We start from the raw sequence: 13,991 nt of genomic DNA on the forward strand, positions 1-13,991 counted from the left end.
GTGCTTAAAAAAAAAAAAATACCATAGCAAAAACAATTAATTAATAAAAATATTAAAGTGTTAAAGACAAGTAACCAGTCAGTAGTAAGACATGAACAAACAAATCAATTAGCAATATCCTAAATACAACTAAACAAAATTTCAGGTACAGAAACTGTAATTAAAAGTTTAAAAACACTGCATAGTTCTCTTTTTATAAATAAAATAAAGAATAATCAATTAAAGTTATTAAATATATTCAGTCGAGATCAGTGAATGATTTTCTTTTGTTTCTTTTGTTCTTTGATTAACATTAATGACAGACAGCGCGTTTATTAGGCTGTTGTCTCTTTAAACAAAAATACTGTACGTGTGTGTTTTCTTTCTCATCTGTTTACATTCATGTAAGACAAAAAAAGTTTGTGTTTATGATGATATACTGATGTAGTTTTCTGTATATTGGTCGACAAATATGAAAGAAGTCAGTTTCGGCTCGGAACAACCTTTTCTACAGTTGAAATACATGGAATGGTTCGAAAACGGACACAAACCCGGGAACCCGCAGCGCGACCGCAGACCGCTGCTCTCATTCAGTATCCATTTTGTTCAGTATTCATTTTAAAAACTATTGGTTTATAAATCGGTATCGGCCAGTGTGGTCCAAACTAGCTATCAGTATTGGAAAAATCCACTATCGGTTGATCTCTAGTTGATAATACTGTGGTGCTGTGTGGATGTCCAGAAAAAAAAAAAGACCAAATCAATACCGGTGGCTACTGGTGATACATTGAGGTCTAATGAAGCGAAATGATCGGTATTTAGGAGAAAATGAACACTACTTACAACAGTATTACCTTTAATCCATAGCCTGGGCAACCAGCTGTCAGCACGTTCACAACTGTCTATAGAAACGGTCTATAGAACGTGACTTCTCTGTCGCATGACAACAGATGCACGGGCGAGATACTGGAGCTGATGACGCTGTTTCCGGCGCAGCATCGTGATGTCTATCAGCCATCGGCGATGGACGATGGCATCGTCAATCAGGCCAACCCTAACCAGGATGACATAATTAAACAATTGTACACAACTGTTGTACACAGTTTTTATAATTTATTAGCTAAACAAATGCACAGCTTCCACCAATAAAAAAAAATAGTTAAAGCAAGAGTACAGCACCAACTACTGTTACCCGGATGAGCCTGTGTTATTACATTTTACAGGTTTTTATCCAGGGATAACATGCATCGGAATGTCGCAACTGACCAATCAGAATCAAGTACCCACAGAGCCATGTAATAAAAGTAATTAGCTAATGGTAAACTAATCATTTACAAAACATGACTATGTGTTCATAGATGATTAAGAAGTGATGTTAATATTTTTATCTATGTTCTGTAGATTAAGTTATAAATAACTTCCAAAGCTTTCTGCACCCACAATCTAAAGTGTAAACTACTCATCAGTTGTAAATGTAAACTTTCCGGTTACAGGTTGGTTGATTTTGTGTGTGTGTGTGTGTGTGTGTATATATATATGTGTGTGTGTGTGTGTTGTAAAACATTTACAACTGATGAGTAGTTTACACCTTAGATTGGGGGGTGCAGAAAGCTTTGTAAATGATTTATAATGTTTATTGAGATAATAGTACAATGTTGACATTTCAATGATTTATAAGTGATTCATAATATATTAACTAGTAACTATTAAAAATTAAGGATCTGTTTGATTTTTTTCGTGATTTTTTTTTTTTAAATCATGTTTTGTAAATAATTAGTTAATCATAATCTTATTACTTGTAAATGACTTTTAAAATGAATTTACAAAAAGACAAATTATTAGTATATCACTTATTAGGCGCTTATGAATGTTTTGTAAATGATTAGTTCATCATTAACTACTCACTTAAAAGTGACTTACAACTGAACTTTATTATAAATTGTTACCAAAAAGTCACCCACACCTGGGAAGACCTGAGGGAAAGTAAATTAACAGCAAATTTTCATTTTGGGGTGAACTATCCCTTTAACCCACACTAATCTAGCCTACTGCTGAAGTTGTTGATCAGCCCCGTCATTGTTGTTGAGAGCCTGTGTGGGGCATAATATGTGCATTAAGGGGCGGTCACACTGCACTTTTCGTTCCACTGACTTCCATTCATACGCATGCGAATGCGTCAGACCGGAAACGCAGGCTCATGCGAAAATTTTCGCATTTCGCTGCATTCGAAAGTTCAAGTTTGGTGAACTTTGACCTGCGAATTCGCATCACGTGAAGTCGTGGGACCAGTAGATGAATGATATGTCACTGCGTGACCTCTCTGTACAGAAATTAAAAAATGAAGTGCTAATTTTAGCCGTAGCGCAGCATCCTATTTTATATAATACATATTCAAAAGATAATTAAAAAAGAATCTGTATGGTTCGCAGTGTCAATGGAAACAGGAACAGATGGCACATTTGAATGAGGACACGTTTTATATTTTTTTATTGTTTAGTGTGTATATTTATAGAGAGAGAGAGAGAGAGACAGAGTGCAATATAATAAGACGCTTTCGACGCCATCGCCAAAGACACAGTAAAAGCACAGATTAACCCATGTTGTGATAAGGGGAAACCGTTATATCTTGCTCCCGCCCATATTCGCAGCGGCGTCCGAAATAATTTTGCACGTTCAAAGGCTAGTGTGACCGCACCTTTACACATACGGCTGCGTTAGCTGTAACAGAGATGTGTAAGATGTGTACAGGTATCTAACAGTTGTTTACTGAAGGCCCTGACTGAAACCTCATGGTACTTACTGTCTGACAGCAGGTTCACTCAGACTCTGATCGTCATCACTGAAGAATCCGGGAACAAAACAAGCAATCTGACACAGAGTCAACAATATTTACTCTACAGTTCCAGGTTCATTAGAAGGAAACAAGCTAGAGTAGAGGTGAAATGGAGATAAAAGACAGAATAATATATAACAATTATAATAACATGTAATATACATATTCTACTACTAAAAATATAATCTTAAAATAACACAATCTATATTTTTAGTTTTAGGTTGAGTGTGACTTACGTTATGATGTCAGGGACTTCTTAAAATTGGTGAAATGTATTCTGAAAAAGGCATATTCATGTTTTTTCATGAGCTTCTTCAGGTCACCTGTATTTCTAAGTCAGAATCTCCCTTCAGAAATGTTGAAATCTTGGAGCTTCACTTCTGTTCTGTAGAGTTTATTTCTGTCCTCCTGAAATCACAGAACAATTTGTATTAATATCTGTTTATCATGAAATATCAAAACTCATGTGAACTTGATTTCAGCCGATTACACTCTCACTGTAAGTGACGTCATCGATTCAGTAAATAAGCCTTTTCCAATAACATACTGACAAATCACCAGCAAAACATTCAAAGTGCCATCAAAATATCTCATACACACACGAAGATTTGATTAAAAGCCCAGAGTTTCATCAACAAGAGCTCAATCTATATAGTTAGCCTACCTGAAAACCGCTAAAATGCTAACGGACTTTTCCGAAGAAACTAAACCGTTTCTATAAAATAAATTTAATTGAAACATGTCAATAACAAGCAAGAAACGTGTCAGGAACATTTATATGTAATATTTGTGTGATTTTAGGGACTAAACTTACCCAAAACAGTGTAAACTGCAGCAAGAGACGGAGATTACTGCTTGCCAGTAACGGTTTTTGTGTTGATGCCCCGTTTCCATGGCAACTCTGCTCCCCGCTTGCGCAGGACTCAACGCGCACACAGCATTTACACAAACAAACATCTAGAGTTAAAGCATTTATAATGTACAGTCTCGTTCAATAATCATTCAATAATTAATTTAAAAATCCTTTTGTTTTAATCAAATCGAAGATTTGATTAAAAGCCCAGAGTTTCATCAACAAGAGCTCAATCTATATAGTTAGCCTAACGTTACCTGAAAACTGCTAAAGTGATAACATAACGGACTTTTCCGAAGACACTAAACCGTTTCTATAAAATACATTTAATTGAAACATGTCAATAACAAGCAAGAAACGTGTCAGGAACATTTGTATATAATATTTGTGTGATCTTAGCGACTAAACTTACCCAAAACAGTGTAAACTGCATCGAGAGACGGAGATTACTGTTTGCCAGTAACGGTTTTTGTGTTGATGCCCCGTTTCCATGGCAACTCTGCTCCCCGCTCTCTCAGGACTCAATGCACACACAGCATTCACACAAACAAACATCTAGAGTTAAAGCATTACATTTATAATGTACAGTCTCATTCAATAATAAATGTAAAAATCATTTTGTAGTTCAGAAGCAACAAGCAACAATAGCTCACCATATTATTCCACCCGGATTATTTCTGGAAGCCTGTAAAAGAGTAGTAGTATTAGTAACATACAAAATAGTAACATTATTTGAAAATGAGCCAGACTCTTCAGCTGCCCATAGACTGTATAAAACACACCGTGTGCCTTACTAGTACTTTTTCAGTGTCACAGAATTAACAAAGTAGTATTTTTTTGTCTAATTAAGCTGAAGTGAAATCGTAACGTTACCTGAAAGTCTCAGTTGTCGCTGGGATTATCCTCTTCTCTCTCTCTGGGTGGCTAAAAGAGACGAATACTGGGCACGCGCACACAGATAAGCGCGGCATCGGCCCGCAGTCGTGAACCAACTCAGGGCCGACGATTGATGAGCTGGAGAGCAGAGCACTGACCAAATTATATCGGCCTCCGCCAGGCCGATGTTCTATAGATGTTTTAGGTATAGAGGCCGACGTTTCGATATTGGGCCGACGTCGGCCAGACGTACATGTGCTGACTGGGATGTTATGTGATCAGTTTGTCGTTTACCAGTTCATAATTCAGACTTGCAGCCTAATTATGACTGAATGAGAGAGGTAAATGTTTGAGTAGATTTAAAATGCACTTCTTTTCTAAGTATTCACTGCTCTTTTTCACACAGCAGGTTTTTTGTGTGTGTCCCAATTTTTTTTTTCTGGACAACCTTCTGATGGATTTTACTTTAAATTGTGAGTTCCATTCAGGTTTCATGCCATTGGCACTTTTTTTCGAAGGATTGTTTACAATTTCACAGCATAAGCTATAAAGCTTTTTCCCAGTAAATAATAAAATACAATGCACTGCAATTTTATTCTGTTTTATCCTTATACTTCATGAAAATATGTTCTCAAAGATTCCTTAAGCTTTGTTTGGGATGTTAAACTACTTTAGGAGCTCTAAGGACTGCCATGGTGAAAACAATATTTGAAATCTCCTTGTGAATTTTGCTAGAGTATGGATCAGTGTTTTGATTGCAGAAGAGTTCGACAAAGGATTACTAACATAATAAAACAACTCCAGGTATATTTTTGATGAGGATATGACAATGCAAAATGGTTAAAATCTCTTAAAAATCTATGCTGAATGATAAAGACCCTTTATTAATAATTTACTTGGGGAAAAAATGGAAAAAACTAAAATATAAGTACATAAACCGATTAATCGATTAATCGTAAAAATAATCGACAGATTAATCGATTATTAAAATAATCGTTAGTTGCAGCCCTAGTTTGCAGTACACAATCCAATCCACTTTATTTATATAGCACAATTTAAACAAACAGCAAGGTTACCAAAGTGCTTTACAGAGATCAAAATATAAAACAAAAAACAAACAACAAATAAAATAGCATCAATAGTAACAGCGTCAACGAAGACCACAACAGCTCTCATGGTGAGTCAAAAGCCAGAGAATAAAAATATGTTTTTAATAAAAATTAATACACAAGCCACGGACGGTAAACAGCTGACTCCACTAGCCTGTCTCTCCCTCTCTCTCTCTCACTCTCTCACACACACACACACACGTGTAAGCACAAAACTCAGTATCTGAACAGTCAATAGCAAATACTTAAACTAATAAAAAAAACATACATACAGTAGCTTAATTTTTTTATTGTCGACATTGTCAATAATGTCGACTAATCGTTTCAGCCCTAGCGCAGAAGCAAAGTAAAAAAAATTGTATTAAAAAGTAACAAATTGAATTAAACCTAAAATTTGAAGCAGAAAGTCTAAAAATACTATTTTTGTAAGACATACTTTTAGTATATTAAAATATTTTACATTTTATAATATTTTTTATATTTTTCAAGCATATCTTTGCTAATAACTCTACAGAAATATACTATAAATATACTACAGAAAAGGTTTCAGTTGTAGCAATTTTTTTTGCATTTTTGTTTTAAAAAGGAAATTATTTTCAGGATTCAAATGATACTTGACCACAGGGTAAGGTTTCACTCCAGTAAGGTTATATGTGACATTGGCCATAGGGTGGAAAATGTGCTGGCATGGCTTTCTTCCCTTTTATTGCAGATTTGTGGTCAGTCGCCTCTTAACACAGCCCAGCAAATCAAGTCTGACTAATGACAGTCTACTCCAGAGAGCTCTGATATAATTACAGCCCTGCATTCATAACACTGAGGCCTGACCAAATTACCAACCAGAGGCTCCATTCATCAGACATCAAATATTTATCAGAATATAAATTCAGTCGAAATTAGGGTTTGGAGCTGGACGAAGGATTTGCTGAATCCTATATTTAGTCAAATGTGGACAGACCAAACCAGACAGAAAAAAACATTCATACTGCTGTAAATGGACTCTTAATGTACATGTGGAGTAAATCAAGTATGCTGGCGTTTTGGGATTATCATAAGAATGTGGCATAAATCAGGTACACTGTAGTTCAGCAACACCATCATAGAAAGCCAATGACTGAAGTAACGACTACTCAACTTCTGAAGGAAATTAAGTGAAAGAACACATGGATAGGGATAGAAACGCACAGCAGAGGAAAACAAAGACAATAAACCTTAACCTCAGAGGGTACCAACTATTCTTCACACAAACAGGAAGTAAAAAAAAAAAAATCACCACAGGCAAGGACAGATGTAGGCTGACAACAACAAGGAAGGAAGGGAAACAAATCCCATTTCAAATAAATGCAGTTCTCTGAACGTTTCACTCATTCATCAAGGTTTCCACAAACATATTAAGCAGCTGTTTTCAACATTAATAATAATAAGAAATGTTTCTTGAGCACCAAATTAACATATTAGGATGATTCCTCTGATGTGACACTGAAGACTGGAATAACGGCAGCTGAGAATTAAAATGGCAATGATGTTTTACACTTTTTACTGCATTTTGATCAAATAAATGTCTAGGGGAGCATAAGACAATGTGCAATAGTGTTTTTAAGTCTTCAGTTTCCATGTCGAAAATTAAGGATTTAAAAAGTTTAAACCTGAAGATAAACTTTTTTTTTTTTTTTTTTTTTTTTTGGAAATGACAAAAATAAGGAATCTTGAAGAATTTGGTCTAATTAGGTCACTAATTAAAATAAAATGATGACTAAAAGTGATGACTAATATAATGCAGACTCTTAAGGAGAAAGAAACGGTTGACAAGTGTATTTGTTTGCAAAACATCCAAAACCACAAATGGATGAAATCATCTTGGAGTTATTAGCCAGATAAAATCAATCATCCCTAACTTACAGCAACTTTAACTGTAACATGACTCCGCATCCTTTTGTAATTTAGCCTCACTTTTATCTCTTGCCCCAAAAATGTTCAACATTTCCTATATCCTGATTCTCTTCCTATGGTAGAATTCTAAAGGTTGCTGACTCCAGAACTCTTGACACTATAGCACATGCCTGTTGTGTTACCTGACACGCAGGCCATGGTATATCTGTCAGATTAGCACATAAGCTGACTGATCAGCGCTGGAACCTCTTAGGCATTTCAAAGAGTGTGATCCATGTTTAGCTCACTCATCTGAGAGTGTGACCAGCTCTGTTTCCGGTCATGAGATTAGGCCTTGTGTTACTGGAATTCAAACATACAATCACAGAGAAGATCATTACCAAGTATTATGCTCCAGGAGCAGCTTTTAATTAGTTAACATTTATCTAATCAACTTAAAAAAGGGCAAATTATATTTTGACTGGCCTATTTTTATGGTTTAAGATCTGGGGAAATGACCAAAAGGTTTACATTTTGCTACAAGTTTCAAACAAGAAAATAAAAAATTACAGTTGAGGGCTACATTTCAAGACTTTGAAGTGAGAAAGATTCTGAACAATTTTATTTAAAAAAAAAAGCACACAATAATATGATTTAAAGTGACAAACACATTTATAATGATTGACCTGAAAGATTTTCATTTCAAATAAATGCCGTTAAAGAAACATGAAAAAATAAGAAAAAAGCAGTAAATCAGCATATTAGAATGATTTCTGAAGGATCATGTGACACTGAAGACTGGAATAATGTATGTGCATAAAAATCTTACTGAGCCCAAATGTTTGAATGGTAATGCATGACTGCACAATACTTATAGAACACAGAAGTCATATGGACTGGTTTTATGGAGATTGTGTGTCCATTTCAGAGCTTAACATCATACATTCCTGTTCACTTTCCTTGTATGGAAAAGAGCAGCCTGGACGATCTGGAAATGAACTCCTTTTAAGTTCCACAAAAGGAAGCAAGTCATACACATTTGGAATACAGGAGAGAAAATACCACAATTAAATTTTTTGGGTTTGCAATAATTGAGAGAGTATTTACTGAACAAACTTTGCTACATAAAACTACTTCATTTAAATTCACAATTAAAATCTTGCAAGTGTGTTTTTAATAGATGGACAGACAATAATCTTGTGTGTCTTTAGAAACAACCTGACTCTGCAAAATAACATGAGGAGCCCCTGCTGAGTAAGGAGAAACTGGACACTAGGGCAGCTGAGATAACACAAGAGAACCCTTCAGAAACATGTGCGCACACTCACACACACACACAACTGGCCTCAAAACATGAACCTTACTCTGACACACACAATGCAGATGGATCATCTTTCTAAATGTCACTCTACTCCTAGAGATATATACCTGAGGAAAGTAAAAACACACACGTTGTAAACTCAACATCTCAGGCCAGAGTCATGCTGCATCACCCTGCACAGTAACCCAGCATCAAACAGACCCTGTTTTTAAAGCTAAATCCTTTGTGATCCAACCTTTAAAAATGCCTCAGTTCAAAGGCAGGAGAATACTTCAATCTGACATTCCACATGAAAAAGGGTCAATCCATGAAAGCAGATATCCCCACCAAAGTATGTTTCTTAGGGATTAAAGAGTTCAAATCCACAAAAAAAGGAGTGAGAGAGAAAAAAATATTGACATTTTTTATTTCCACGAAACACTACACATAATGTCAGCATTTCACACCAAGCTCTCAATGTGCAAAATGGTTCTTACACCAGTCAAAATCGATACAAACAATGGAATAAAGTGCTTAAATTAGAGGAAAAAGGACCAAAATGGAGGAGGAAGAGGAGGGGGACGTAGGCCAATGAGATTGTTGGTTTGTGATGAGATCGGTCCCACTTTAGTTGACCATGAAAGGTATACATAAAAACATCAGTATGAGCAGAAAAATGTTTCTCGTCGTGGTAGGATGTTTTTGAAAACATTAGACACAGTGGCTTTTCAATATTTCATAAGCACTGAATTAGCATATCATAATGAGTTCTAATGACTTGGTTTGATCAAATAAATTAGTATTTCCAATTAAATAAATGCTGCATAAGAGACTTCTTTCAAAAACAATTATATATTTTTCTTTTTAAGTAAAAAACATCCCCAAACTTTTGCATGGTGCAGTAGTACACAAGTGGCTGGTACCCATGTCATTTGAAGGCAAAGTTTAATTTACATTAAAGATAAATTAGTTTCAAACAGCGTTTGATTTTGTCTTAAAAGTTTGTAAAATCGAGATGTTGTATTTAAAAATATATGTTAAACAAATGTGTCTTTTGAGAAAAACTGTACATAATCACATGTATGCAGATTTCTGAAATCCAGTGTCCTCAAACGCTAATGGCAAAGGATCTGACTGAACAAAAATGGTCATATTTGACACCAGAAAGGTTCCTCATGACCTCACTACTGGTGTATCTGGTGCTCTTTATTACTTTTGCAACTGAGAACAGAGCTTCCAGGCAGATTATCAGCCACAAAAAGTAGCACTGTAGAGTGTAAGAGTGGCGTCTGATCTGTCATGTGTGCTGGAGAACTCTCTCCATCTCCCTGCAGCTAACATAAGGTGTCGTAAATACTTCATGAGCAATATGTCTCTTAGAGGACACACAAGTGTTGTCTCGAACCAACAGAGACTTCATCGGCTGTCAGCATGAAAACCGCAGGGAGTTCACCGATGTTAGTAGAGCAGATTTGCACATCAGAGAATGAACAAAGTGACAATCAGCTACATTTAAGAGAGGAGGATATACAAGGGAAATGATTTATTTGCAGTCTTTTGACTTAGGAAGAAGACAGTGAGTTAGATTAGCAGATGAAAAGTTTCTTGTATGTGGGTCAGGTAGTGTTTGTTTGGCAGTTCTCAAACTTGTCTTGACATACTTAAGTGAGTGAGTGAGTGGAGCAGAGATGAATGAGGTTAATTGGAACACAGCTCCATTGAGAGGCTCCTTTGGGAGAGAGGTATCGGGCCAGCGATGGTGCTGAATTCAGCAAGAAGCTGAGCTGAGAGGATACAAGGGTGATCTTGTGGAACTGGGTGTCATGGTAACGTGACATGAAGTTAATTATTTGTTGCAGTGGTTGACGTTTCAAGAGAGTGACATAAGTGAGAAAGCGGAGAGACTTTCAAAGGCATATTCACACAAATTTTAAAAGTCAGTTATTTACATGTCTTTCTATGGCTCATTTGTGGAACATAATTACATTTTGGAAGAATATGCTGGTCCCTTGTCTTAATATAATGAAAGTGAATGGAGAATTGGCTCAATGAAGCTAAAAAATTACACAAAGATGTGCCATAAAAGTAGTCCACATTATTTATATTTTGAGTCTTCTGAAGTGATGTGATGACCAGACCAAAACGTATGCCATTATTTTATAAAATAATAATAAAGAACTGAGTTCTTCCCTGGATGCATTAACAAGAAAAGTAAAGTTTGCGATTCCTGACATCCAAGTTTGGAAAGTTTTCTTCAGTAAACTGATTGCTTCATAATTCATTTATGAATCTGAATCCTCACAACAGCCCACCAGAAAGTAGAATTTTCAGTGAAAAGACAAAAGTTCGGCATATTTATCAAGCAAGTATTATAAGGCTTTAGAAGATATGTAATATAGCATACTAGTCATATGGACTACTTGTTTATTTTCATAATGATTCTGCATGCTTTTTTAGATTTTCAATTAGGGCTGGGCGATATATCTAATGATATGATCATGTGCATCTAGTCAGTAAATCTGGTTCCGTGATTACCGCTAAATCACCATCACCTGCTTTCAAATGGAGCGGTATTTAATAGACAGAGCCGTAGATCACTGACAAGCAAAGCAATATTGCATTCATTATCGCCTGAATACACAATATGAATGCCCAGCCCTAGTTTCAATCTCCATTCATTATTCAAAATTCTTTCTTTTGTGTTCCATATAAAAATATTACACATAAACACACACACATAAATTAAATATAAATAAATTAAACATTTTTGTGAGTGTGTGTATTAGGGATGGTAAGATTCACCGATTTGCATTGGTGCATCGGCATAAAAGCTTACGATGCGATGCATCGTGCATCAGATACAGTTGGTATTTGTATCGCAATGCATCGTTTCTAACAGATCTGCATCGGTAAAAAGCGATTTATTCACAAATAATTATTAGGAGATGTGCTATTCTTTTACTATTTATAAAGCGACCAATAATTTGTTATGCAACTTTTAGATAACTGTTTTCACAACAACACTATGGAGACAGAAAGGTGTCCTCCTGAGAGTTAACACCTAGAACGGATTAACATGGCAGACTCAGAACTCTTTCTTCCACCAAGTCATTTTTTATATATATATATATATATATATATATATCATTTTTATTTTTATATTTATTTTGAAAATGTATTAGTTTCTAAAACTTTCACTTTGGAGCAAAAATCTGGCTTTTACCTTTAAAGAAATAAAGATTTGACATTTATCGTGATAATTAATTAATTAAAATAATTTAATACGATTGTGAATTTATCATTTCAGATAAAAGTCACAGCCTGAGCTGGAATAAAGAAAAAATAAAATCCCAGTCAGCTCTATAAATCTCTTTGAAGGCCGAAAGCCCCCAATTAAATTAAGCATACACACAACAGCTAATAGCAAAGTACAGTTCAAAAGGTTTCAGCAACAGTTTATTAATATAATTTTCCTTCCTTCTGGGAATAAAGCAGCTTACCTGCATCTCTTTTGCCAGTTCTTCCTCCTCCCTCTCGCCCTTTCTTCTGCACTCCCTTAAACATGGTACAGTTCCCACTTTTACTACAGTCCTTTGTTCCTGCAGAGACACACATTTATTGAAGAAGAGCACACTGTTACCAACTGATCAAGAAAAAAGATCTGGTCAATAATACCTCAATGCTTTGGACAAGTAATTTAAACAAGTCACCAACAACTTGACAACACAATGAAAAACAAAACTCCCTATTCATTTTATGTTTGTGTGAGTTGCCACCTCATGACGGGAGGAATTGTTTGATGAAATTCCCACATTCCACATCTAATTAATGCTCTGCTGCCTGGTCTTAGGCATATAAACAAATAAAGAAAGAAACAGTGATTGCCAGCGGTACCCACACACTGTAAACTGTTGCACGCCACTCACATAATCCATTAAATGTGAAATAAAAATACATTTAACAGCTTAAACTGAAGAAAAACTGAAAGACCTTAGTAGGCAAGGACAGACCAGTTCTTATAAAGCACTCAAAATAAGAGGGAAACTAGTGTGCCACTGTCCTTCATGAGTCCAATGGATGTGTCCAACCACCCTGACACGTCTTTCAGACAATAGCAGGAAATACCAATCCATCTACCAAACCTCCACTTCATTCAAAAATAGCGCAATGGACCTGTCTGCTTATCTGGGTATCCAGGCCTGCAGGCTGATCTCACAGTGACAGACAGATCAGAGCTGGATATTTGCTCACAAGAGACACAAAAAGAGTGTTCATTTCAGGGTTCTGTTGGAATCCAGCTGAAGATGTTTAACTATCAAAACTAAACTACTACTCAGTGGATCAAGGCATTGCACACTACACTGAACTTCCAAAAAGTAGCATAGAATTGGAAGTTGACATATTTTCCATATTGGTGTGCACATCCAACTGAAACAGATTACTGAAAAAGAAAAAAATGTAGGGTGAGGACTTGGCTCTGTGCATTCGTTTTTCATTGGATTTCGAGGCGTGGCACTCAAAATTAGAGGCACATGAATGAGAGTTTGCAGGGGTGAGGTTTAAGAAGACTAAATGATTGGAGAAGATCTGCATATGATACCATGAAGTCTGTCTGACATCTGGATGAAAAAATTATGAACTAAACAAAAAAGAAATTGTCATTTAATTTACACACTGAACAATGTTTCACACTTGCATTTGTGAAACGGCAATCAATTTTAAACTATAACTGGTGATGCTCACCATTAGGGCTGTGCAAAATATTTTATGTGATTTTGAAATCGATTTTGTGTGGATTTTCAGTGAACTACGGCTCTGTGTAGTAAAGGCCAACCAGTGTTGCCAAGTCTGCGGTTGTTTTTCATTTCTGTGGGTCGATACGACCGCAATATCAATAACGTGATGTTTAGCCCCTAAAATGCAAATTTTACCAAGGGAACTCCGCCAAAAAATTTGTATTTTATCGCCAAGAAACGTGATTAGGCTTGTTTTGAGAATTGGGCAGGTTTTGTTTTGAAAGCCTGGCAATCGTGATCTGATTGCACGTGCTGGAGATATACTACTAATCACAGGAGCGCCTTTACTGACGAGATGCGCATAAAAATCTCATTCGATTTTTTGCAAAGCCCTACCCACCATATTACAGTGTAAAAGCTACAGAGTGTGAAACAC

The 13,991-nt window shown here is 35.9% G+C and overlaps 1 protein-coding gene and 2 long non-coding RNA genes across 5 annotated transcripts in view; all 3 read right to left on the reverse strand.

Annotated features, from left to right (window-relative positions):
• The window catches only part of LOC113093078 (protein TANC1), an 87,777-nt gene that overhangs the window by 65,603 nt on the left and 8,183 nt on the right, over nt 1–13,991 (reverse strand). For both annotated transcript variants that reach the window (XM_026258935.1, XM_026258930.1), the window contains exon 2: nt 12,320–12,418. In XM_026258935.1, the coding sequence (XP_026114720.1) occupies nt 12,320–12,383 (64 nt within the window). In that variant the 5' untranslated portion in view covers nt 12,384–12,418. The remainder of the gene's footprint in view (nt 1–12,319; nt 12,419–13,991) is intronic.
• LOC113093103 (uncharacterized) lies at nt 958–3,177 on the reverse strand. Of its 2 annotated transcripts, none has more exons than XR_003287703.1 (3): nt 3,136–3,177; nt 2,780–2,905; nt 958–1,033 (listed from the first exon to the last, which is right to left on the reverse strand). It is a non-coding gene; the product is annotated as an uncharacterized LOC113093103 (long non-coding RNA). The 2 variants fall into 2 exon arrangements; XR_003287702.1 differs by lacking the exon at nt 3,136–3,177 and adding an exon at nt 3,049–3,100.
• Nucleotides 3,167–4,117, reverse strand: LOC113093112 (uncharacterized). The gene is made up of 3 exons (XR_003287704.1): nt 4,078–4,117; nt 3,627–3,978; nt 3,167–3,220 (listed from the first exon to the last, which is right to left on the reverse strand). It is a non-coding gene; the product is annotated as an uncharacterized LOC113093112 (long non-coding RNA).

This window comes from Carassius auratus, chromosome 6 (assembly GCF_003368295.1).
Source record: "Carassius auratus strain Wakin chromosome 6, ASM336829v1, whole genome shotgun sequence".
Lineage (NCBI taxonomy): Eukaryota > Metazoa > Chordata > Actinopteri > Cypriniformes > Cyprinidae > Carassius > Carassius auratus.